The following is a 23,419-nucleotide window of genomic DNA, read 5'->3' on the forward strand; positions in this document are numbered from 1 at the left end:
CTGAGTCCGAGCCTGAAGGAAGTCGGTGATCCACAGAATGAGATAGATTGACATTCAGGTTTTGCAGCTTCTCCAATAATTGGTGTGGTTGAATTGTGTTGAATTCAGATCAATGTCGACTGGTCGCTGCAGAACAGTGCCCACAAATAAAATGTCAAGTTTAAATTTTTTTCATTGAGCGGTTAAGAGAAAATGATATCCAAATTTGTTCCTTTAATCCAATATGGCTGTTATATAATGTGACCCATGTCATCAGAGTTAGCAATACAATATTATCCATGGGGAGTCCCTCTTGTGTTTAAGGTTTCGCATCAATCGGTTGAAGAGAACCATTTTTAAAAGTGAAAATATATAGACTGACATATGCGCGCACGCACACACACACACACACACACACACACACACACACACACACACACACACACACACACACACACACACCAAATTATCCACAGTGTGGATAGAATGAAATGAATATGAATAATGATATGATAGACTAAACCAAATTATCCACAGCATGCATAGACTACAAAAAACTTTGATGGTGCCCCACATTGATGGATGACAAAATGCATGCAATTGTACAAGATCAACCCCCAATAAATCAAACTGATTGAGAAAGCAATGGGGCTTTGGAATACCACATTGATATTACAGCACTCGGAAGGAGAGATCGAAATACCAGGAGTGAAGATATGGCTTGGCATCTTCCAGGGAGACAGCCTTTCGCACCTCCTGTTTTGCCTGGCCCTGGACCTAATGAGCAACCTCATTAATGAGCAAGGACACGGACACACCCTGTCATCAAATAAGAGAATGTCCAAAAAGATTTAAAAGAAAAGAAAGAAGAAAAAAAAGGTAACATCTACTTTACGTGGATGATTTAAAACTATTTGCACCAAACGATGTAAAATTGACAGAACAACTCAAATTAGTGAAACGGTACTCTGACAACATTCAAATGGAATTTGGCATGGATAAGTGTGCCAAGTGCATAGTCATACAAGATAGACCAACAATGGACAACATAAAATTGACACAAATACAACAATACAGGAGCTAGACAACAAAGCATCATGCAAATACCTCAAGAGTGGATGAGGTCCACCAAATATGTCACAAAAAATGAGCAAAACAATTACCAAAGAACACCTGCAAAGAACAAAGCTGATCCTGAAAACATACCTCTCCCCAAGAAACAAAATCAAAGCCATAAACCAACTCACAATAACAGTATTCCAGTACAGCTGCGGAATAATAAACTGGCCACGATCAGAAATCAATAAACTGGATATCAAAACAAGGAAACTCCTCACCATCCCCAAAATGTGTTAATAAAAATGAATGCATCATGAGAATGTACCTGCCGAGACGAGGAGGAAGTGGCCCGATGGAGCTCAACGAAGTGCATATAATGACAACTGTAGGATTGGCTGGATACGTGAAAAGTGCAACAGACTACCAAATCCAAATTTGTAAGCAAATACATAGGCAACAAAGCAAGAAGGTGTCCCTAACCCACCTATCAAAAAAAATAAATTCCAAAGACAGGTGTGAAAGGAAGAGGTTACACAAGAATCCGAAACAACAATGAATACAGCCACAACAATTGCAAAAAAGGCGAAAGAAAAATAGAAAACAAAATATCAACAGATATAAAGTATAGTGATAATTGGGAGAAAGATAATAGAGCAGGGAAATATAAGAAAACAGTTGGACAGATTGGGAGTAGACAAAGAAGGCTCTTTGGAATGGCTAAGAAGAGGTCAACCCAACTGAGATAGAGAACTAATCATTATTAATTCCCAAGACCAAGGACACTACAACAATGGCTTTAATAAAATGGCGGGACTGAGTCAATCAGACAAGTGTAGATTCTGCAAGGTAGAAACAGAAAGTACGGCCACCTCCTATCAGGATGTAAAAATTTCATGTCAGAGCAGCTGTACACCAAAACGCACAACAGGGTTTGTAGAGTAATCCACTGGCACATCTGTAAAAACTTCAATATCCCAGTTCCAGAAAACTCATGGAAACGAGAACCAAAAGCAATCACCGAAAACGAGGAAGTAATGCTCACGTACAACTTAATGATCCCATAGAGCATAAACATAAGAAAACAAAGCAATGCAACCGTATATAGAACGGAGGTACAAAAAAGTGAAGAGGGAATTGCTAATTGAGGTGTCAGTACCCAGTGATTTTGGCCAAAACAACACAGAACACAAGAAAATGACCAAATACCAAGATCTCAAAAATGAAGTGAAAAGATCCTGGAAGCTGAAGAACGCCAAAATTGTACCAGTGATTAATAATTATTGGAGCAACGGGAATGTTAAAAAATAACCTTACAGAGATCTTAAAAACCATTGCTGGGAATATTACTACAAACCAACTGCAGTCGTAAGCTGTCCATGGCTCGGTGAAGATCCTCAAAATAACCCTCAAAGCAAAACTTTGAGAACAAGAAAACTTCACAAATTGGTCCATGTATCATGATCCCTTACTGAAACGGAGGTGGATACTTTGAGACCTGGGGGGACTCAGCTTCACCTTAAAAACCCGCATATGTATATCACAACCAATGACACACATGGGCGTTTCAATAGCCTCACATAACCTTCAGAACGAGACTATTAATGGGTGGAGAGCATGAGGGATAACACATAGCTTATACTCTATGTTCGTAATGAACTGACCCATGTGTATCCACAAAGTAGCGATGCAGACGTGACAGTTTTTATATTAAGCACAAATACAAAAAGTGGCTCACTACTCCTGATATTTCAGTACGTTTTTCACTTTGACACGTACGTAAAATTGTTCCACAAGCTGTCCAATAAAAAATTGGTATAAAATTGCTCTTCCTGATATTGGATCCTTGCCATTACATCTTTATTCAATGAACTGGTCTGATATCAAGTAATAGTTTATGGGATTTGAACCTACAGATGGGAAAGCCAAACAAGTCGACCAAATAAGGTGGGAAGTTGAGGGTGGTGGGAGATTGTCCTTGTTCACCAAAACCGAAGGTAGGGTACATCAAGGTGTTCTCTGTGTTTAAAGAGACTTCGGCAATAATTGCCACAAATCTGGGCTCTTTTGGGGCTGAAATACTAATTTGGTTATTTTCGACAACAAAAATGCAGGTAATATGATATGTCCTCCACCAATAGCATGACGTTTATACAGGAAAAACCAAAAAACACATGCAAGTTATGTTAATGTATAGGAAAGTAGTTAAGCCTTCAAAATAAATATCTAAAAAGTGTTGAGTTACCTACATTGAACGGAAAACAGAATTCAATCAGGGTGAAGTTTGTCTTCAGCTTTGTGTAAGATTTAAGAGCTGACGTTTTGATGGAAAACTGCTCTTAATCATGAAGGCTGGGGTCATTCTGCGTCAGAGGTCAGGTAGAACAATGGATGGAATCAACAGAACATTGATCTAAGTATGCTATTGCAGTAGGAAGTAAGGAGAAGCTGACGTTTTGGGTGTTAACGAACACTGACATTTATATTTTCTCCGACACAACCTCCAACCTCTTGTTGACTATACTAGCCTTACCACAATCCCTGATATCTCTCAAATAGAGTTAGGTGAGGGTATTTGCTTAGGGTGTCGGCAATGACGCAGATGGGTCCTCCGGTTTAATGTCCCTCCATGGGACGGAAAGCAGTGGTGCTTAGTTAGCCAGGCCTGTGAAACACCAAGAAAACAGTGATGGATCATTTGAGATTCGAATCCAGGCGAGACAACTCAAACGTGAGTGCGGATTTTCTTTAACTCCAATATATAGTCAAAATTGTGTGACTTTCAATGAACGGAGGCAGTTTAATTGTTTGAGTGCTTTATTGCAGTTTCCATTGTGCACGTTTTGACACACCCTTCTAATCACCGTTCGATCAAACTTTCTTGACACAATGTGAAAAAGGCACAACAAAGGTACAAATATAAAGCGAGTCAGTGGGGTAGATGCTAAAACACAGTGACAAAAACAAAACCTGAACCAAGCCTAATTTAGGCATTTTATCAGTGCACAAAGAAACCAATGAATGCAGTTTGGGGTAAAAATCTAAAAGCTTAATCTTGATTTATTCACACCATACTTCATATAAAATTAGCAAGTTCAACATTTAGAGCCAAAAACTGGCAATACTTCATATAAAATAATCTTATCTATACTTCTCAATTTTATATGTACAATATAACAAAAGAATTTATACATTGTTCAATTACAATTACTAACTAGAACTGCCACTTTATAACGGCTGACAGTGAGGACCAGTTTCTTCCGCCTTCCCGCTTTGATACAACCCCGCTTGAAAACAACCCCGCTTTGATACAACCCCGCTTGGAAACAACCCTGCTTTCATTGGACACGCTTTGAGACAATCCCGCTTTGTTACAACCCTGCTTTCATACAACCCCGCTTTGATACATCCCCGCTTTGATACGTCTCCACTTTGATACAACCCCGCTTTGACACAACCTTGCTTTAATACAACCCCACTTTCATGATAATTAAACCTACAATGAAAAGTCACATGCCTGGAGAAGATAAAATGTAGAGTTTCTTGTTCTTCACACAATAACAACTGCTACCTTCTATGGTCATAATGGAGGCACGTATGACAGCATCATTCACATGAGTTATTCTCCATGGAGACTTCTTTACAAGAAGACACGTCTCAATTTTTTATGTGCAGCGCTTTTTGAAATTATAGAGGTGCAAAGTTTTTTGGTTTTTCCAAGATGGGGCACATACCACCTGACCTATGACATCATAATTACCATTAAAATATTGTACCGGTGAAGACGCTCCTATGGTTAAAATTTCCTGTCAATTGGTCCAACTGAATGAATGAATGAATGAATGAATGATCGTTTTAAGGCCGTTTTCCCCGCTAGAGCGGGTCCAACTATTGCAGAGAAAATGATTTTTAGAAGAAATAAATCCGAAAAATAGCAGTGGCACAATCACATGGCATTAGAAGAAAAAGTGTTGTTTCTTCTTCTTCCAACAATAACAACTTCTGGCTTCCAGACCATACAACCAATCATGTTGTAATTTTAAACACTTATTCGCACTTGATGACAGCTAAATTACATTAAAGTTTCACGTCGATCAATGCAGCGGTTCAAGAGATAGGTTTTTAAGATTTCCGTTCAATCATTTATCGCTGCCAAACCATGTGACGTCGCAAATTCCAAAAGACCATTTTAGCTTTCCTACATGGGGAACATATGTTTTAAGTTTCCACTCGATATCTTCAAACATGAGGGAGGAGATAGGTTTTAAAGTTTATGCTTCAAAACGTCAACTAAACCATGTGACATCATGGTCGCTGAACTTGTTGTTCATCATAAGTATGTGATCATGCCTGCCAAGTTTGGCCTCGATCTGTTCAGCCGTTTCGGAGAAAAATGGTTGGTGGAGAAAGAAAAAGGGGTTTTTCGGAAAAAAAAAGGTTTTCGGAGAAAAAGGGTTTTTTCAAGAAAAACAATATGGTGGCCAAACCACGTGACCTATGATGTCACATTTTTTTGTTTCTGAAATTATTTTTTTTTAACTTAGGTCATGCACAAAAATATCGTGTTTGTGGGATCAAGGGTTCTATTTGTCTAATTCTAACCTCATAACGTTAGCATTTTTGAAATCCTAGATGAACATATGTTTTGGTCCCCATGAAGAGTTCTTTAGAATGAGCCATGACTCAATTTTTTCCATTGAGCCGTTTCGGAGATATAGAAGGGCAAAGTTGAAGGGGTTTTTTCCAACATGGCGCCCATACCACGTGAAATATGGCGTCATAACTATCAGTAAAAATTATACAGGTCTGGCCAATTACATGGTGAAAATTTTGTGTTAATCTGCCCAACGGTTGCTGAGAAGGTGAATTTTAAAGTTTTTGGACGTGGAAAACAGGGGGGGGGGGGGGGAGGGGGGAAGAAGAATAATAATAATAAGAAGAATACACTCTATCAGCTTTAGTGAACATTGCATGTAGATTGTAGAGGAAACCTAATACTAATAATGTTTTGGAAATAAATGGCGCCACTGCATGAGAGAGCCAGGCACGACACACATCGGTCATTGGTCCGGGCAGCATTGACACATGGTTGAAAACTAGACCAAAGGGCTTTCAGGTTATGGCATACATTTCGTTTTTTTACATTCATCTCTCAGAAAGTACAATGTTGGAAAATTCCATCAATACATTATAAGCCATAATTTTATCAATAAACAATTTGTAGAATTAGATTTAAATAGCAGGAATGTTTTTTATGTAGCCAATCAGTTTTTATAGGTTAGCTACACTAGTTTCTTTTTAGCCACACCTAATTATTTTATCCAGGACTGGAAATTAGATCCCACTTGATTTGACAAGTTCTTACCGTCTTCTTCTTTAAAGAAGGAAAAAAAGAAATATATACTGTATATACATACATACACACACTCACACAGTACATATAAACAATCAAAGACTCTAATTTGGGGCAGATAATTTAATTTGGGGCAGAGTTTACTTTTTTTTAAGTCACAGTGCTACAATGCCAACAGTGTAAAGATTTCTCAAGTGACCAATTTGTTTCCGTTAGATGAAAAGTAGAATAATCCTTGGAAGCCTTGCACTTGGAATAATCTTCATGAGGTCTACAAGTAATTTATTGCATCATGTACTGTGTTGCTTCTGTTACAGAAGAACGCTTGCAAATAAATGCTCAGAAGCTCTCACCACAGTGCTTTTCAGATGGTGGAACAGTGTTTTAAACCTCAAGCCATTCATTAGTTTGTGAAAGCCTGAACATGCAGGATGTATACAGTTAAGGTGGCTGGCTTAAGATCTTAGGGTCTTGAGTTTGAGCCCCTGTCCTGCCGTTGTAATAACACCAGGTGGGTTGACTCAGCCTGTCATCATTCCGAGGTTCGGCAAAATGAGTACCAGCTTACTGGTAAAAGGAGCACTGTATCAGCGGCACAGCCGTGCTTCCAGAAAATGATGCAACGAGCAGCCACAGGCTGCATACGAAACAACAACAACAACAACAACTGTACAGTACAGTACAGTTTATGTTTTAAAGCCAGTAACCTGATGTTCACAAATGTGTAATTCATTATCCCTGATACGACCATGCCGTACGCAATGAAAGTTCAACTGTTCAAAAGTCCAAGCCAGATGCATTGTGCAACGAATAATGAATATTGGCAATGATGGCAGCATCAGAAAGTTCGAGTTCATATGCCATGTCCTGCCTGAACCATATGTGATGCAACTTCTCAAAGCAAGAATGGTGCCTGTTGTATGATCCCAGACGATCTACCGGGGTGGAAGCAATCTGGTGCCACTAGGCAAGTTGTGGCATTGTGACTGTGTGGGTGGCTGCGCATAGTCCGGTTGCTGGTGCTGATGTTGATGCGAAAGTTGATTTTGATGTTGAAGTTGATGATGATGTTGATATGATGGTGGGGCAAACAACTGAGGTGGATGCATGGCCTGGGTGGTCAAGGATAAAAGATGAGTACATAAGCATGCTATCATTCATCCGCAAATTACAAAATGAATGTATGACAAAACTCAAATGGTAAATTGAAATTTCAGGTCAATTGGATGAAAATTTAAGATTTTATGTGATGTTGACCTTTAACCTTTTGACAAAATTAGAAATTTGCCTTCTCCGTATTGTCATAATAAAACTCTGGTGAAAATTTGATGACAATAGCTCAAGTTGTAAAAAAAACAAGTCAGGAGACGACGATGGTTCACGAGCAAGCGGTATTCAATGACAAAGGTCAAAACCGACATTGAAAATATATAAATAGGAATGTATTATCTGTTATGAGACTAGTTAGCTACACAATACCGACAATTGGGTTCGATTCCGACAACTTTGAAAATTTGACCTTTGTGACCTTCAAAGGTCAAAGGTCGAAGATTCTGAAATTTGTTGGAAAACTTGTATTTCATGATGTATGTGATAATATAAGATCATGTAAGACATTTCACCCTATCAGGAAGCAAACAATGTAATAAAACCATCAAAAATCGACTTTTCTAAATTTTGTGACCTTGTGACCTTGGGGCGAAAATGAAAAATCGAGCTCCGTGGGGCTAGACACATGACATTGGCCTATCCAAATACTGAAACACCTGTCAGATTCCACCAAACCCCTCGGAGATGATGTAGCTTGAAATCGATTACCCCCTAAAAAGACATCTTTTTCGGGCATGGCTCCGCCCACAATGGGCGCAATACGCCCACTCTCGGCAGAACACAACTAGATCATGATATCAACCTCCCACCCAAGTTTCATCAAGATCGGGTGATATCATCGGGTAGTTATGCTGCGGACAGACAGACAGACACACACCCATGACGAATATAGTGGTCACTCTGTTTGATAACTCGTGAACCAAAAAAAAAAAGTTATGGCCCGGACAGACACACATGCACACAGACAGACATACAGAAGCGATTGCAAAACCCGTCTCCTGCTGCGCAGAGTTAGGCGAGGTATAAAAATGGTGGAGTAACTGGTTGGGCGAGATAATTTATAACAATCACCTTAAAAACAAATATTTATTCTTCTGCAACGTGAATTTTTATAGAATGTACACAATCTGCTTTGCTCACGTACATTGCATTCCAACCATTTTTCTATCTCTTCCACAGGTAGTTTTGCCTCAGCAGTTACAAAAAGCATTTCAGATGATTCAATGACATGTTCCCTACATCATTGTCATGACAGAGAGACAGAGTTTAAAAAAAAATCTCACTCCTCTGTGCGATCAGGACAAATTCAGAGCGAATGTACTGCTAAACTACAGGCTCATTTTCTGATTAATGTTCCAATTCGTGATCAAAATGTAATATTCAATTGAAATTAAGTCGTTCCTCGATCATAAACTGATGAAAGCATAGAGCATGGACAAAACGCCGGGAAAGGCAATGGCAACCACTCAGTATAACCCTTGCCAAGAAACTGCTTCAGCAGCACCAATGCTTTGTAAAGTTCGTATGGCACATCAAATCAAATTATAGAGGTACTCTCTTGAAAACAAGATAACGTGTAATACTTGCTATGACCAGGTGGCTTTTGTGGCCTACATTTGCACATTACGTGTGGAGACACAGACAGACAGACAAACAAACAAAGCCCGGTGCCATGGGGGAGCCCGCCGTTGCAAGGCCAGACAAGCGTTCACAAAAAAAGAGCAGTAATACGTGTCTAAGCTCGGTCAGTCAGTGGAGGGCCACCTAGGTGTTGCCATGCGTTTGCACACTGTGCTCGTCTGGACTGTACCAGGACCCAAACTAGGACCAAGGACAAAAGACCATGGATAGGTGGTGCCCCACCATAATCACCAGGCAGAGATGTCAACAAGTCACTTGAGCCAAGCCAAGCCAAGTAAGTTTCAAGTATTTGAGGGTGGCACGAAGCACGACTCTCGATCGGTGACGACGTTGCACTGGTAAGGAACCATGGCATATAGGCCCGAGACTTTTCCAGGGCATCAAACTCGGTTGGCAAGCGTGGCCGTTGTTTATCAGCCCACAAGACTCTGTCATTAACAGACTGGTCGCGTGACTTCAACACTGTCGACTGGAAAGGGACTCACTCATCGATTCGGGACCAAAGTCAGCGACTCCCACAACAATATGACACTTCTCAGATTACACGATAAATTCATAAAATACTCAACAAAAGCACAGGAAATAGCTGATGGTTCAATTCACAAACAGTCTTTTAATTCTGCTCTGTGTAGAAGCTACAGATTGTGAAACACTGGTTTTAGCCAGTTTTTATTACACAATCTATTCACGAGTTTGAAAGATACATTCCACAGAGCATTTGAATTGGTGAAATTTAATTATTTATTTCTTTATTTTTAGGTTAGAGCTATCACTACCTACTCATGGCAACATGCCAACTAAAACACTTCCATTCACCAACTACCTCCGGCAGCGAAGGTGGGCGGAGATTATGTTTTCACGCCTGTCTGTCTGTCTGTTTGTTTGTGAACAGATTTGAACAAACTTTGGTGGAGAGGTTGGGTATGTGACAAGGATTAAATGATTAGATTTTGCTGAAGATCGGGATCTAGATAACAGAATTTTAAGTGATTCTTCACCGTTGAGAGATAGGGCCAAAAATCATATATAGCACGATATCTCAAAAAAGCTGTTGATGGATTTGTAGGAAACTTGGTGGACGGGTTGGGTATGGGACACGGAAGAATTTATTCAATTTTGGTGAAGATTCGAATCCAGATCAGATCAGAGTTTTTTAAAAATGATTCTTGACCATTGAGAGATAAGGCAAAAAAAAAGAAGAAGAAATAAGCATGATATTTCAAAACGTTGTGGCTGAGTGATGACCAAAGTTGGTGGATGAGTTGGTTAGGTGACAAGAACAAGCCGATTCGATTTTGGTTTAAGTTCGAATCATATCCAGCCTATTGGTGGGATACAAAGCGTTATCTGTTCAGCTGGCAGAGATATGCGCTCAACTGAGTGCCGTTCTAGTTGTATTTGAATTTATATTCAAATATGGTTGATTATTAGATAGTTGATTCTGAGTGTCCATCAACTCATGATAGCGATAGACATAAGAACACGTAAGTTTCTTATCAATATATATGTGTGTGTATATATATATATATATATATATATATATATATATATATATATATATATATATATATATATATATATACATACACACACACACACACACACACACACACACACACACACACACACACACACACACACACACACACACACACACACACACATATGAACACCCCTTCTAATTAATGGATTCGGCTGTTTCAGCCACACCCATTGCTCACAGGCATATATAATCAAGCACACAGCCATGCAATCTCCATAGACAATCATTGGCAGTAGAATGGGCCGTACTGAAGTGACTTTCAACGTAGCACCATCATAGGATGCTACCTTTCCAACCAGTCAGTTCATCAAATTTCTGCCCTGCTACAGCTGCACCGGTCAACTGTAAGTGCTGTTATTGTGAAGTGGAAACGTCGAGGAGAAACAACAGCTCAGCCATGAAGTGGTCGGCCACTCAAGCTCACAGAATGGGACCACCAAGTGCTGAAGCGCGTAGCGCATAAAAACCGTCTGTCCTCGGTTGCAACACGCACTACCGAGTTCCAAACTGCCTCTGGAAGCAATGTCAGCACAACAAATGTTCGTTGGGAGCTTCATGAAATGGGTTTCCATGGCCGAGTAGCCGCACATAAGCCAAAAATCACCATGCGCAATGCCAAGCGTCGGCTGGAGTGGTATAAAGCTCGCCGCCATTGGACTCTGGAACAGTGGAACAGTGGAAACGCGTTCTCTGGTGTGATGAATCACGCTTCACCATCTGGCAGTCCGGCGGACGAATCTGGGTTTGGCGGATACCAGGAAAACGTGACATGCCCAAATGCATAATGCCAACTGTAAAGTTTGGTGGAGGAGGAATAATGGTCTGGGGCTATTTTTCATGGTTCGTGCTAGGCCCCTTAGTTCCAGTGAAGGGAAATCTTCATGCTACAGCATTCAATGACATTCTAGACGATTGTGTGCTTCCACCTTTGTGGCAACAGTTTGGGGAAGGCCCTTTCCTGTTACAGCATGACAATGCCCCCATGCACAAAGTGAAGTCCGTACAGAAATGGTTTGTCGAGATCGGTGTGGAAGAACTTGACTGACCTGCACAGAACCCTGACCTCAACCCCATCGAACACCTTTGGGATGAATTGGAACGCCGACTGTGAGCCAGGCCTAATCGCCCAACATCAGTGCCCGACCTCACTAATGCTCTTGTGGCTGAATGGAAGCAAATCCCCGCAGCAATGTTCCAACATCTTGTGGAAAGCCTTCCCAGAAGAGTGGAGGCTGACATAGCAGCAAAGGGGGGACCAACCCCATATTGATGCCCATGATTTTGGAATGAGATGTTCGATGGTCGGGCGTCCGCATACTTTTGGTCATGTAGTGTGTGTGTGTGTGTATATATATATATATATATATATATATATATATATATATACATATATCCAACTGTAGTGTCTTTGTGCCAAGTTTGAAGAAAATCGGTCCATGCATGACAGAAAAATGGATGACAGGTTTAAGTAACAAAATGGCCACATGTCAGCCATATTGGATCTAATCTCGACAAAAAAGACGCACATATGTAAGGCATCATTCATTATCTGTTTGCCAAGTTTGAGCAAGATTGGTAAATGCATTTCTGATACATGGTTGTGGACGTGTTCAATATCGGGTTTTTTTTACACCGAAAATGGGTGCCAGTCTACCATCTTTGATCAGATCGCAAAATAAAGTGGAGTGCACGTGCATGCCATCATGTATTGTCTTTGTGCCAAGTTTGAACAAAGTCGGATCATGCATGTCTGATAAATTGATGGAGACACGTTTAAGGAACAAAATGGCCGCCAGTCGGCCATCTTGGATATGATCTTGAAAAAAATGACGTGCATATGTATTCCATAATTAATTCATTATCTGTGTGCCACGTTTGAACATGATCGGCAAATGCATGTCTGAGAAATGGCTGAGGACGTGTTCAACATCGGGTTTTTACAACTAAAATGGCTGCCAGTCGGCCATCTTTGATCGCATTGCAAAGAAAATGATGTGCATATGTATACCGTCATGATTGTCTTTGTGACAAGTATTAACAAAATTGGTCCATAGATCTCCAAGATATGGTTGAGGACGCACGGACGGACAAAACCAAATCCATAAGCCGCTGTACTGGTTTCGGACCAAGTCCAACGGGTGCTAATAATGTACATAGACCTTAAGTGATCATGTACCTGAAGAAATGGGTGCTGAGAGCCAGTTGCTTGTGGTTGACATGGGAGTGGTGTGGGTGTAGAAGGCGGCAGCATGAGCAGACGACTTGGAAAGAGCACCGTACCACTTTGCAATCCAGGTAGCAATGGTTGCCCTTGGCCGAGTCTAGCATACGATGCACATACATATTTTAAGCACAGAAAACGAATATTTCCGCATTCCACTATTGACCACCACTGAAGGAAAAATGAGAAATAGAAACTTAAAGTCGAAGCAGGCATCAAAATAAAGGATATGTTAAAAAAGATGGAAATCTCCGAGCAGTTGCTATGTACGTTTAGTAGAAATGGTGAAACAATGATCGTGCATTTGGGAACATTGAGACTGGAGATGTCAGAAAGATAGTATCAAAGGCCAGAAAGATAGTATCAACAATTAATGATCTCCACAGAGAAGAAGGAACTGATGAAGTGGGGAGGTGGAGAGAGTGGCCATGTGTGGCAGTGGGTGGGAGAGGGTGGCAGTTGGTGGGAGAGGGTGGGAGTGGGTGGCAGTGGGTGGCAGTTGGTGGGAGAGGGTGGCAGTGGGTGAAAGTGGGGATGGGAAAGGTTGGGAGTAGGTGGCAGTGGGTGGCAGAGGGTTGCATTGGATGGCAGTGAGTGGGAGTGGATAGCATTGGATGGATGGGAGAGGGTGCAGTGGGTGGGAGAGGGTGGCAAGTCGGTGGGAGAGGGTGGCAAGTGGGTGGGAGGGGTGGCAATTGGGTGGGAGAGGGTGGCAAGTGGGTGGCAGTGGGTGGGAGAGGGTGGCAGTGGGTGGCAGAGGGTGGCAGTGGGTGGGAGTAGGTGGGAGTAGGTGGGAGTGGATGGCAGTGGGTGGGAGAGAGTGGCAGTGGGTGAGAGATGGTGACATTGGGTGAGAGAGGGTTCAAAACAAAATTAACATCAAAGCGAGGTGCAATATGGTTTCACAAAACTGTGGGAAAGAGGGGTTAGAATCCCACAATCCCTAATGGTGGATCTGTGCATGAGTTGAATGTGATTCATTTGAGAATCAAAACAATCTGCATTTTTGTCAATTGATTTAAAAAGGGCAAATTCATTAGTCATGCAAATGCAATAATGAACACCATTCCACCAACTTTTGCAAACATTTTCTAAAACAAGTTATATACCTCAGCTGCATATCTGGCCCAAAGCTGTCAGTGGGGAATCCTGGACCCACTGTTGATACAAGGCCGGTCGGAGGTGCTAGAGGGTGAGGTGGAAGGATGTTTGGTGATACATCGCTACTGGGTGGCAGCCCAGCTGGAGAAACAACGGAGCCAGGTGAAAGGTCTGTTGTCTGTATCATGCCAGCGGATGAGTGACCCAACTGGGGTGGCATAGACCGAAGTGGTAAGCTGGGTGGTGGTGCGAGCAATTGGTAGTTATATGGTCTGGCTGCTGTGCCAATTGGTTGTGAAAGGGTGGGCCTCTCCATCTGGACAGATCGAGACACACAAATAAGAAACGTAAAACACACAAAGCACAAACTATAGTCTGCCGCAGTTCAGTACTTGCATTCGTTTTTTTGCCCCCAACCGGGCATGGACCCGGGGATTTAAATTTTGGATAGTTAATCGGTCCGTCCATACTGTATGGATTTCTTTCATACTCTCCACATGTATGCAGTAAGATCTGGGGAGGAAGCAAGTCAAATAGGTTTAGATTCTTTTCACTTTTGTCATGCCATTCTCCTTTAAACATTTGTAGGAAGTTAGAAGTGTGCAATATTTGGTAGATAATAATTCAAATTTCTGTGAAAGTCAATTTAATATCACAGTACCGATAAGTATAGAAAATATATTCGAAAATTGACACTTTTATTTTTGCAATACTGTACATATTGTTACGTTTGCAGGGGAAGGGATGAAATACCATAGAGGAGGTAGAACCGTATAGATTAGCATGGGCCGTGTTTACGTGTCACCACACGGAGGGTGGTTTTTTGTTAAATAGGGCTTAAGGATAATTCCCAGTATGTAATTGCCTCCTGTGATTTTCCCCTTTGTGTTTTTTTACAACTACCAGGCCGCCATGCAAAACCCTGGAAACCAAAAACAACAACAATCATCCATTAACCAACCATAACCGACACCATTCCCGAACAGAGCCGAACGTTCTCGTAATGGCCAATTAACCCTGCCCATCAACCGAGTAAGGAAACAGCCACGCCCCAAGCTTTTGCGATTGGTCATATGACGTCAGAGAGTGAGAAGGTTCGAAAAAGAAGAGGAGGAAGCATGTCTATCTCTCTCTCTCCCGGGCTGACTTTCGTCGTGGGCGGTCACGCTTCACGTCATCACTTCATATTACTATTTAATATGAAGCGGTCACGCTTCATATTATCATTTTGTCATGGTCACCCATCGTGGGCGCTCGTGAGAAGAACTTGTAGAGCTGGGTGAACCTTTGCAACGTCGGAGGATTTGACGATGGTGCTCTTCGGAGAAGGAGGAGGTCACGAGCAAACCAAAGGAGGCTATCCTGCCTGCTTGCCTCCCGCAATGAACAGGCTGGCTATGGGCACAATTCCATGTCATCGTGTGCGCTTCCCGCGCGGCGACTCGGGTTCAATGACCAGCAAGCTCCTATAGTGGGGGGCCGTGCATGGGTATTTTTTTCTTTTCATTTCAAATTGATGCAAAAGTTTCGTTTTCAGTACCAACTTTAAGGTAAGGGCCTATAGAACAATTTGGGTTCGAGTGTCAAGCACTCAGATCAAAAACGAGGCTTCTGGGGATGTGGGGGGTTCCCGACCTTCCACCAGCCTATGCGAAATATGGAAACTGTTATAACTTTTGATTGGATGATCCGATCTGAACATATGAGGTATGTATGGATTCAGGATCAGGAGTAGCAACTTGTATTTCAAGCATATTGCCCATATAAGCAATAATTTTGCCGGTATCGGCGCATATCCACAAAAAAAGACCAAGGGTCATAGGCCCTGTAAGCTGAAACATGTTTTTTGCCGCGTCACAGACGCTGCTCATAGAGTGCACTCTGCTGTTGTTGTTGTTCTTCTTCTTCTTCTTGTTGTTCTTGCAGAGAAGACAAAACCTCAAAACTCCACCCATTCTGGGAACCATAGCTCCACCCATTTTGGGAGAGGCTTCATATAAACAAATATCCACCATTTTATTAACTCGCATAGCTTTGAGGCCTGTTTTGTAGGCCCGTGGTGTCTTCTTCTCTCACACAGTTTTATTTCAAATCAAATTCGATATATCATTTCATTTTTCACAGTCGCTAACATAGTTTTAGACTCGGTTGAAAAAAAACGGGAAGAAATCTGATGAAAGTTGCCCTTTATAGAACGAAATGAATTCTCAAAGGCCTGTAACTTCAAGTCCATTGAGATATTTTTTTTTTAAATCGCGGCATGGTCAGTCATACACCGCCCGAAATAACAGACGGGAAAATGCCGAGATATATTAAAAATTCGTCCATTTGATGACAATCGTCACGATGAAATATTTAATTTATACGTCGTCACAATAATGTGGAGAGAGGAGCATAGCTTCGTTCACGTGTCGCCACACACGGGAAATTGCCGAGATATATATTTTTTAAATCGCAGCATGGTCAGTCATACACCGCCTGAAATAACAGACGGGAAATTGCCGAGATATATTTTCACTTTGCACAAAAATAACATCAAGTAATCGAATCAATAGGAATGTCCTGTGCCTATAACATCGACGTTATAGGCACAGCTGCATCTAGGTATTGTGTAACATCGACGCGGCTTTTGTTTTAATTAAAACTTTTTGTACTTGTTTAAAAATAAACTGGACAATTATACTCGGACCCAATGATATAGTGACATTTTCATTTATCTTTTAACTGTGCTACAATATGGTGGTAGTAACTGCTTAGACAATAATTGCTTGAATAACTCATTGAACAATAGTTTTAATAAGAAAGTGGCTAACAAATCGACCATATATACATGTCAGTATTGGAAATTGTTCTGGTCCAGCTACTTCTCGCATTTGCACTTGCACAGACGTGTGCACTTCAACTTTGCCCTTCAACTTTGCTTACCCTTAAGCTTGAAAGAAGACGTTGCATTGATCAATTGGTGGACTGTTTCCAACATGGTGGACTTGATCACCTGCAGTGATGTAGACATCCTTGTCATCTGGGAACTGTCCTTCTGTAATCTTTTTTGACAGGAATGAGAACAGTTCCTTCTTGTTACCAACATTCGCCAGAAACGTCTGCCAATTTCCTGGGATTTTGGCAGTGCCAGACACGCGTTGTCAGGTGCCTGTTCCTCGTTTTTCCCTTGTGCCTTCTTTGATTGTCAGTGCACGATACTGGTCCCAGACAATGTCTACTCTTGTCGATCTTTTCAAGTCGTGGCGAACTCCTGGGCAGAATACCTTGTCGAAATATGAATCAAAGGTGTTTCCTTGGACAGTTGTACCAGGAAGTGAGTGTATCAGTACTCCACCGTCAATAACAATGTAAACATCTGGCGCAACTATCTCCTCGTCCACAGAAATGGCACTACTCGTACTGGCTTCCACGATGTATACAAATCTGACTTGATACAAGAGTTGAGGGACCCTTCGGATGACAACGCAGGTGAGTATGGGGAAGATTCGTGACGAAAAAAATCCTCCAAAACCCCCCCCAAATTTTTTCGCCGCGTCGCAGACGCTGCTCATAGAGTGCACTCTGCTGTTGTTGTTGTTGTTACCACCTCTTCTTCTTCTTCTTCTTCTTGTTGTTGTTCTTGCAGAGAAGACAAAACCTCAAAGCTCCACCCATTCTGGGAACCATAACTCCACCCATTCTGGGAGAGCCTTCATATAAACAAATATCCACCATTTTATTAACTCGCATAGCTTTGAGGCCTGTTTTGTAGGCCCGTGGTGTCTTCCTCTCACACAGTTTTCTTTCAAATCAAATTCGATATATCATTTCATTTTTCACAGTCACCAACATAGTTTTAGACTCGGTTGAAAAAAAACGGGAAGAAAATGCGATGAAAGTTGCCCTTTATAGAACGAAATGAATTCTCAAAGGCCTGTAACTTCAAGTCCATTGACATATATTTTTTTTAAATCGCGGCATGCTCAGTCATACACCGCCCGAAATAAGAGACGGGAAAATGCCGAGATATATATATTTTGTTTAAATCGCGGCATGCTCAGTCATACACCGCCCGAAATAACAGACGGGAAAATGCCGAGATATATTAAAAATTCGTCCATTTGATGACAATCGTCACGATGAAATATTTAATTTATATGTCGTCACAATAATGTGGAGAGAGGAGCATAGCTTCGTTCACGTGTCGCCACATACGGGAAATTGCCGAGATATATATATTTTTTACATCGCGGCATGGTCAGTCATACACCGCCTGAAATAACAGACAGGAAAATGCCGAGATATATTAAAAATTCGTCCATTTGATGACAATCGTCACGATGAAATATTTAATTTATACGTCGTCACAATAATGTGGAGAGGAGCATAGCTTCGTTCACGTGTCGCCACACACGGGAAATTGCCGAGATATATATTTTTTTCAATCGCGGCATGGTCAGTCATACACCGCCTGAAATAACAGACGGGAAAATGCCGAGATATATTAAAAATTCGTCGCCACACACGGGAAATTGCCGAGATATATTTTCACTTTGCACAAAAATAACATCAAGTAATCGAATCAATAGGAATGTCCTGTGCCTATAACATCGACGTTATAGGCACAGCTGCATCTAGGTATTGTGTAACATCGACGCAGATTTTGTTTTAATTAAAACTTTTTGTACTTGTTTTTATATGAATGCTTGACACTCAAACCAAAATTGTTCTATAGGCCCTTACCTTCAAATTGGTACTGAAAACGAAACTTTTGCATCAATTTGAAATGACTGAGTGTCCGGGCACCCCACTACTACCAGAAATTTGGGACGCAAAGCTAAGTGCCGGCCAGCTTGAAACGAAACAATTTATTTTCTTTTATCATTCCTATTGTGTTTTTGTGTCAGCGTGGAGGGTAGCAAATAGTTATTTTACCTCAACATTCTTTTTGTCGTATTGCATTTATTTTCATTAAACCATTATTTGTTGCATTTCATTTGTTGAATTGTTGATTTTTCTTGTATCGTTTCTGTGTTTGTGGGTTCGAGGAATAAACCCGTGTGGCGGCCATCCGTGCAGGTAAGAACTTTGGTTCCCTCACTCACGGCGGACCATCCGCCACTTTCGGCTACGCGCCTCGAAATTTAAAATCGTTACTGCCATTCGTCACCCTGTGGTATTAACCGTTCGGGCTGACAGGACAATATTGTCGCGCGAATGCCCTCGGTTAATACCGTAGGATCGCGGATGGCCAAACAAATTTTAATGGAGGCATTTATTCAATGACGGATTTGATTCGGCAGCACGAGAGAAAGAAAGAAGAGGAAGAAGAAGAAGAAGAAGCGACAAAAGCTCTTACCTGTAGCGATCTCACCGGCAGCTCCGATCCTGTAGGAAATGAACTCAAACGAACACGGAGGTAAAATGTACAAAAATAAACGATTTATTATGCGGAACCCGATACAAAGGAAACACGACAGTAAAAAGGAATTCTAAATTGGGACGTCCCCACACAGATTTCAAATACGAGACAAAGGGAGAATGAATAAAATAAATGTCCCGTCGTGTATTTGTGAATGCGAGCTTATCTGTGTCTGGCAGTGTAGTGTTGGGTCGATGCTCGAGTGCGTCGTCTGACGCAGCTCCGGTTGGCGCGAACTGCCCGGTCATTGGCACGCCCACTCGTCAGCGCTCCAACGCAGGCCCCGCTCGTCCTTCATCATTCGCACACCAACGCAAAGCAGAGAATCGACGGCATTCCTTCTCTCCACCGTCTTTCGAACTGCTCGTTCCTCCACCAGGTCCGAAGCAAGGGGAAGCCCAACGTGAAGGGACAGTCAGGAGCAAGAGGCCAAGGGAAGAGAAGTATGCCGGCGAGCGAGTCCTTTTGTCACTCGCGGTGTGACGTCAGCCCTCCTCTCTCCCAAACAGTGCCTCGTTTCTTTGTGGTCTTTCGCACATTCTGACGTCACCGGCGCTTGTCCTCCAATCAGCGACCTGCTTCTACGTAGTCGTTTTGCGCCTTCCACACTGATTGGCCGAATGTTCGTGCCTTCTGCACTGATTGGCCAAGGTGTAAATGGTCGGTGGCCAATCAGTGTGCCATTTCCTTCCACCTTCCTTTCACCAATCAGTGGCCAGCTTCTTACCCCAACCAATCACACGTTTTCCTGGGCGTGGCTATTGCTTGTTGGTTCTTCCAAAGTCATTGTGGCGGCGGGGGAATTATTTAATGTGTGGTGTGCTAATGGGCCTATCTAATGTCGATGGGATGTATTCCCATAAGGGACACCGGGATGCTCACCGAGGGAACGACACACAAGGGAATTTTACCCATAATCCCTGTATTAATTAGCATGCCCCGCCCCCTCATGGCAGGGACAAAGATACAAGCTTAATCCAACATTCGGGATGCAGAACTTATTACATATAGATTCGCTATCATGACAGCCAGACACCTACCTATGCAGATCTACCTGGATCTAGATATTCCTTTACCCCTAATTTTCATAACACAGCCTCCCCGCACGCACCCCCCCCCCTCCACCCCCCTGGAACCGTAGTCCCTGCAAGGTTCAATGCAGGCGTTACCATTCCAGTCTTAATACTTACTGTCCCACACTTACTTGAATGAATGAATGAATGAATGATCGTTTTAAGGCCATTTTCCCCGCTAGAGCGGGGGTTAGCCTTGCGGGCCCCATGACAATCATGGTTCCCTGTTTGAGGCAATGTTTTTATGGCCGGATGCCCTTCCTGACGCCAATCCTTGGTCACGCTCTTACGATGCGCAGGGATACAGTGTGCCTATTCTGAATCGGGGTACACACTGTGATCATTCATCCCAGCAAGCTGGTACTCAATTTGCCGACCTCAGAAGGATGACAGGCTGAGTCAACCCCCCTAGCGTTAATTCAGCGATCGACCGGGATTCGAACCCAGGATCCTAGGCTCCCAAGCCGGCACCCTAACCGCTAAGCCAATGCCAGGCTAAACTATGAAACTATGAAATTACTTAACCTATGAAATAAATCAGGAGGGCTGCGGGAAATGAGCCGGAGCTACCTACCTGTTCTCCTTAACATGCTAATCCCCTTAAACAATCATGCTGTCAAATATTTACAATGATTTTCATTGGTCGCTCCTGTGGTGGGAGGAAACAAACAACACGCAAAAACTACCTTAACCAAAACTTCAAAACTCTAATAAAACATTTGTACAACCCCTTCCTACAGACCGCGTTGCAACCTTACCTGTGGGGCCATCCCAATGCACCCCTAAATTTCCACGTGCCCTGTCCTGGTGTTACAGGTGAGTGACATGGCTCGGTGGATTTCGCCCACATTCATACAACACAAACCCTTAACCACTCATTCACATTTCAAAAATCCTTAGACACAAAATCATTACCAAGCACTTATTCCCCCCCCCCCCCCTTCCCCCACCCCCCACCCCTCCCCATGCAGGACCATGGCATAGGTGTCATATTCGTGTGTGCGCTCATTTCTACTAGGCAGCGGGGAGGTACCGCACAATCGAGATGGTGGGGGCGCATCAGGCTGTAGTGCCCGCAGTCCCAGATAGATATTCCTTTACCCCTAATTTTCATACCAATATAATATTATCATGTGCTCGTAATATCCACTTACATCAAAGAAAATATGCGGGAAAGATTTGGTAGATTTTTATACAGTAAATATTAATAAACTATTGAAGTTATCAACATGAGTTACATTAATGCAAATTAGAAGAAACCACAATAAAAGTAGCAAATTAGTGAAGATGTGAAATTAGTTTTCATCAGCTTTTTCACCCAGCCTGACGTAATTGGAGGGAACAAGCAATCAGCTCTCACCTAATTAATTACCCCCAGGTGGCTAGAACCTTTATAGTTAACACCCTGCTTTTCTAGGTCAATAAAGCTGCCCAAATCAAGCAACGGAGGAGTGCTCATTTTGGCCCCAGATTTTTATACAGTAAATATTAGTAAATTGTTGAAGTTATCAACACGAGTTACATTTATGCAAATTAGAAGAAACCACAATAAAAGTAGCAAATTAGTGAAGATGTGAAATTAGTTTTCATCAGCTTGTTCACCCAGCCTGACAGGTCTCACCCATAATTGGTGGGAACAAGCAATCAGCTCACACCTAATTAATTACCCCCAGGTGGCTAGAACCTTTATAGTTAACACCCCTGTTCTTCAAGCTAAATAAAACTGCCCAAATCAAGCAAGAAAATCTACATAAGGTAAGCTCTTTACAGCTGCAGATATTCACAAGTAGCATGTATATGAGACTCTCAACATTACATGCCACCCATCAGCTGCTAGATGGATTACATTGCTTATTGGCGAGTCATCAGCTACAGAGCTACACAGAAATGTGCACCACTGAAGCTCCCAAATATTACCATGTGTAATACCAATAACAGTCATCCTACTAAAATGTACAATTTGATGTCTTTCTGTCTGACTGCAATACATTTGGTCATTACTTATCCATCTGAAGTAAACTTGAGAGAGGAACTAACGGTCACACGATTGAGGTTGTAACAACTTATTTTGCCCCTCTCCCCAAGGGGGTTTTCCACCTTGGACAACTCGTGTTAATGTGCATAAATAGCTAATCATGATGTTTCATGGGGAACACCTACTGGATGTAAAATTTATTGTAACCACAAACTATTCAGTTAAATCTGTCCAACATATAATTACTTTTTATAAAAAGTCGCTATACTGCTTTTAAACTCTAAACTGAAAGAAATTCGCCAGCGAGGCCGCAATAATCTTTCGCTAATAAAGGTGCTTAAATGAGTTATTACACATTAATGATATATCCTATTGCCTGTCCGATATTTCTGGCCATCAGATTATATTTTGACTGCATATGGATTGTTTATAACTCACATCTTGGGGCCTCATGTGATTTATCTCGGCCTTGGCTCCAAGTGTGATATGCAATATTGCCCGCGACACCATTACGGACCATTTGTGATCTTTATTCGATGCATAACCCAATTTCTTTCAGTTGCTAGCAATGTTTAATACTCACCTGAGTGGAATTTGGAGAAAAACGGAAATAATTAACACATGGGCGGTCTATAAGCTAAAGAGTCTCTGGTCCGCACATCTATCGGGAGTAAAATTAATTTTAACCCCAAATTAGTTAACTCCATCTGATGATAATGGCACATTGATAATGGTAATAGCATAATAATAAAGATAATAGCATATAATAATATTAACATTATTACAAAATAATAATATGAATCTATATTATAAAAAGAGCCGTGTCTGTCGGTCTGTTTGTTTGTTTGTCGTGTTATAACTTGAGAACGAATTGACGGATTTCAATAAATCCAAATACGGTGGATTCGGGTAACTCTCGGGAGTGTTTGTGATCCCCCCCAAAAAAATTCTTTTTTTTATGGG

General features: G+C 41.8%; 1 protein-coding gene across 3 annotated transcripts in view; it reads right to left on the minus strand.

Moving 5' to 3' along the window:
- Positions 1-3,834: 3,834 nt before the first annotated feature.
- Positions 3,835-23,419, minus strand: part of LOC137426438 (circadian locomoter output cycles protein kaput-like) — a 225,003-nt gene continuing 205,418 nt past the window's right edge. For all 3 annotated transcript variants that reach the window (XM_068114990.2, XM_068114981.2, XM_068114996.2), the window contains 3 exons: positions 14,013-14,320; positions 12,859-13,003; positions 3,835-7,500 (listed from right to left, as the gene is read on the minus strand). In XM_068114990.2, coding sequence (XP_067971091.1) covers positions 7,324-7,500; positions 12,859-13,003; positions 14,013-14,320 — 630 coding nt within the window. In that variant the 3' untranslated portion in view covers positions 3,835-7,323. The remainder of the gene's footprint in view (positions 7,501-12,858; positions 13,004-14,012; positions 14,321-23,419) is intronic.

The sequence above is a fragment of the Myxine glutinosa genome, chromosome 1 (assembly GCF_964187855.1).
Source record: "Myxine glutinosa chromosome 1, kmMyxGlut1.1, whole genome shotgun sequence".
NCBI lineage: Eukaryota > Metazoa > Chordata > Myxini > Myxiniformes > Myxinidae > Myxine > Myxine glutinosa.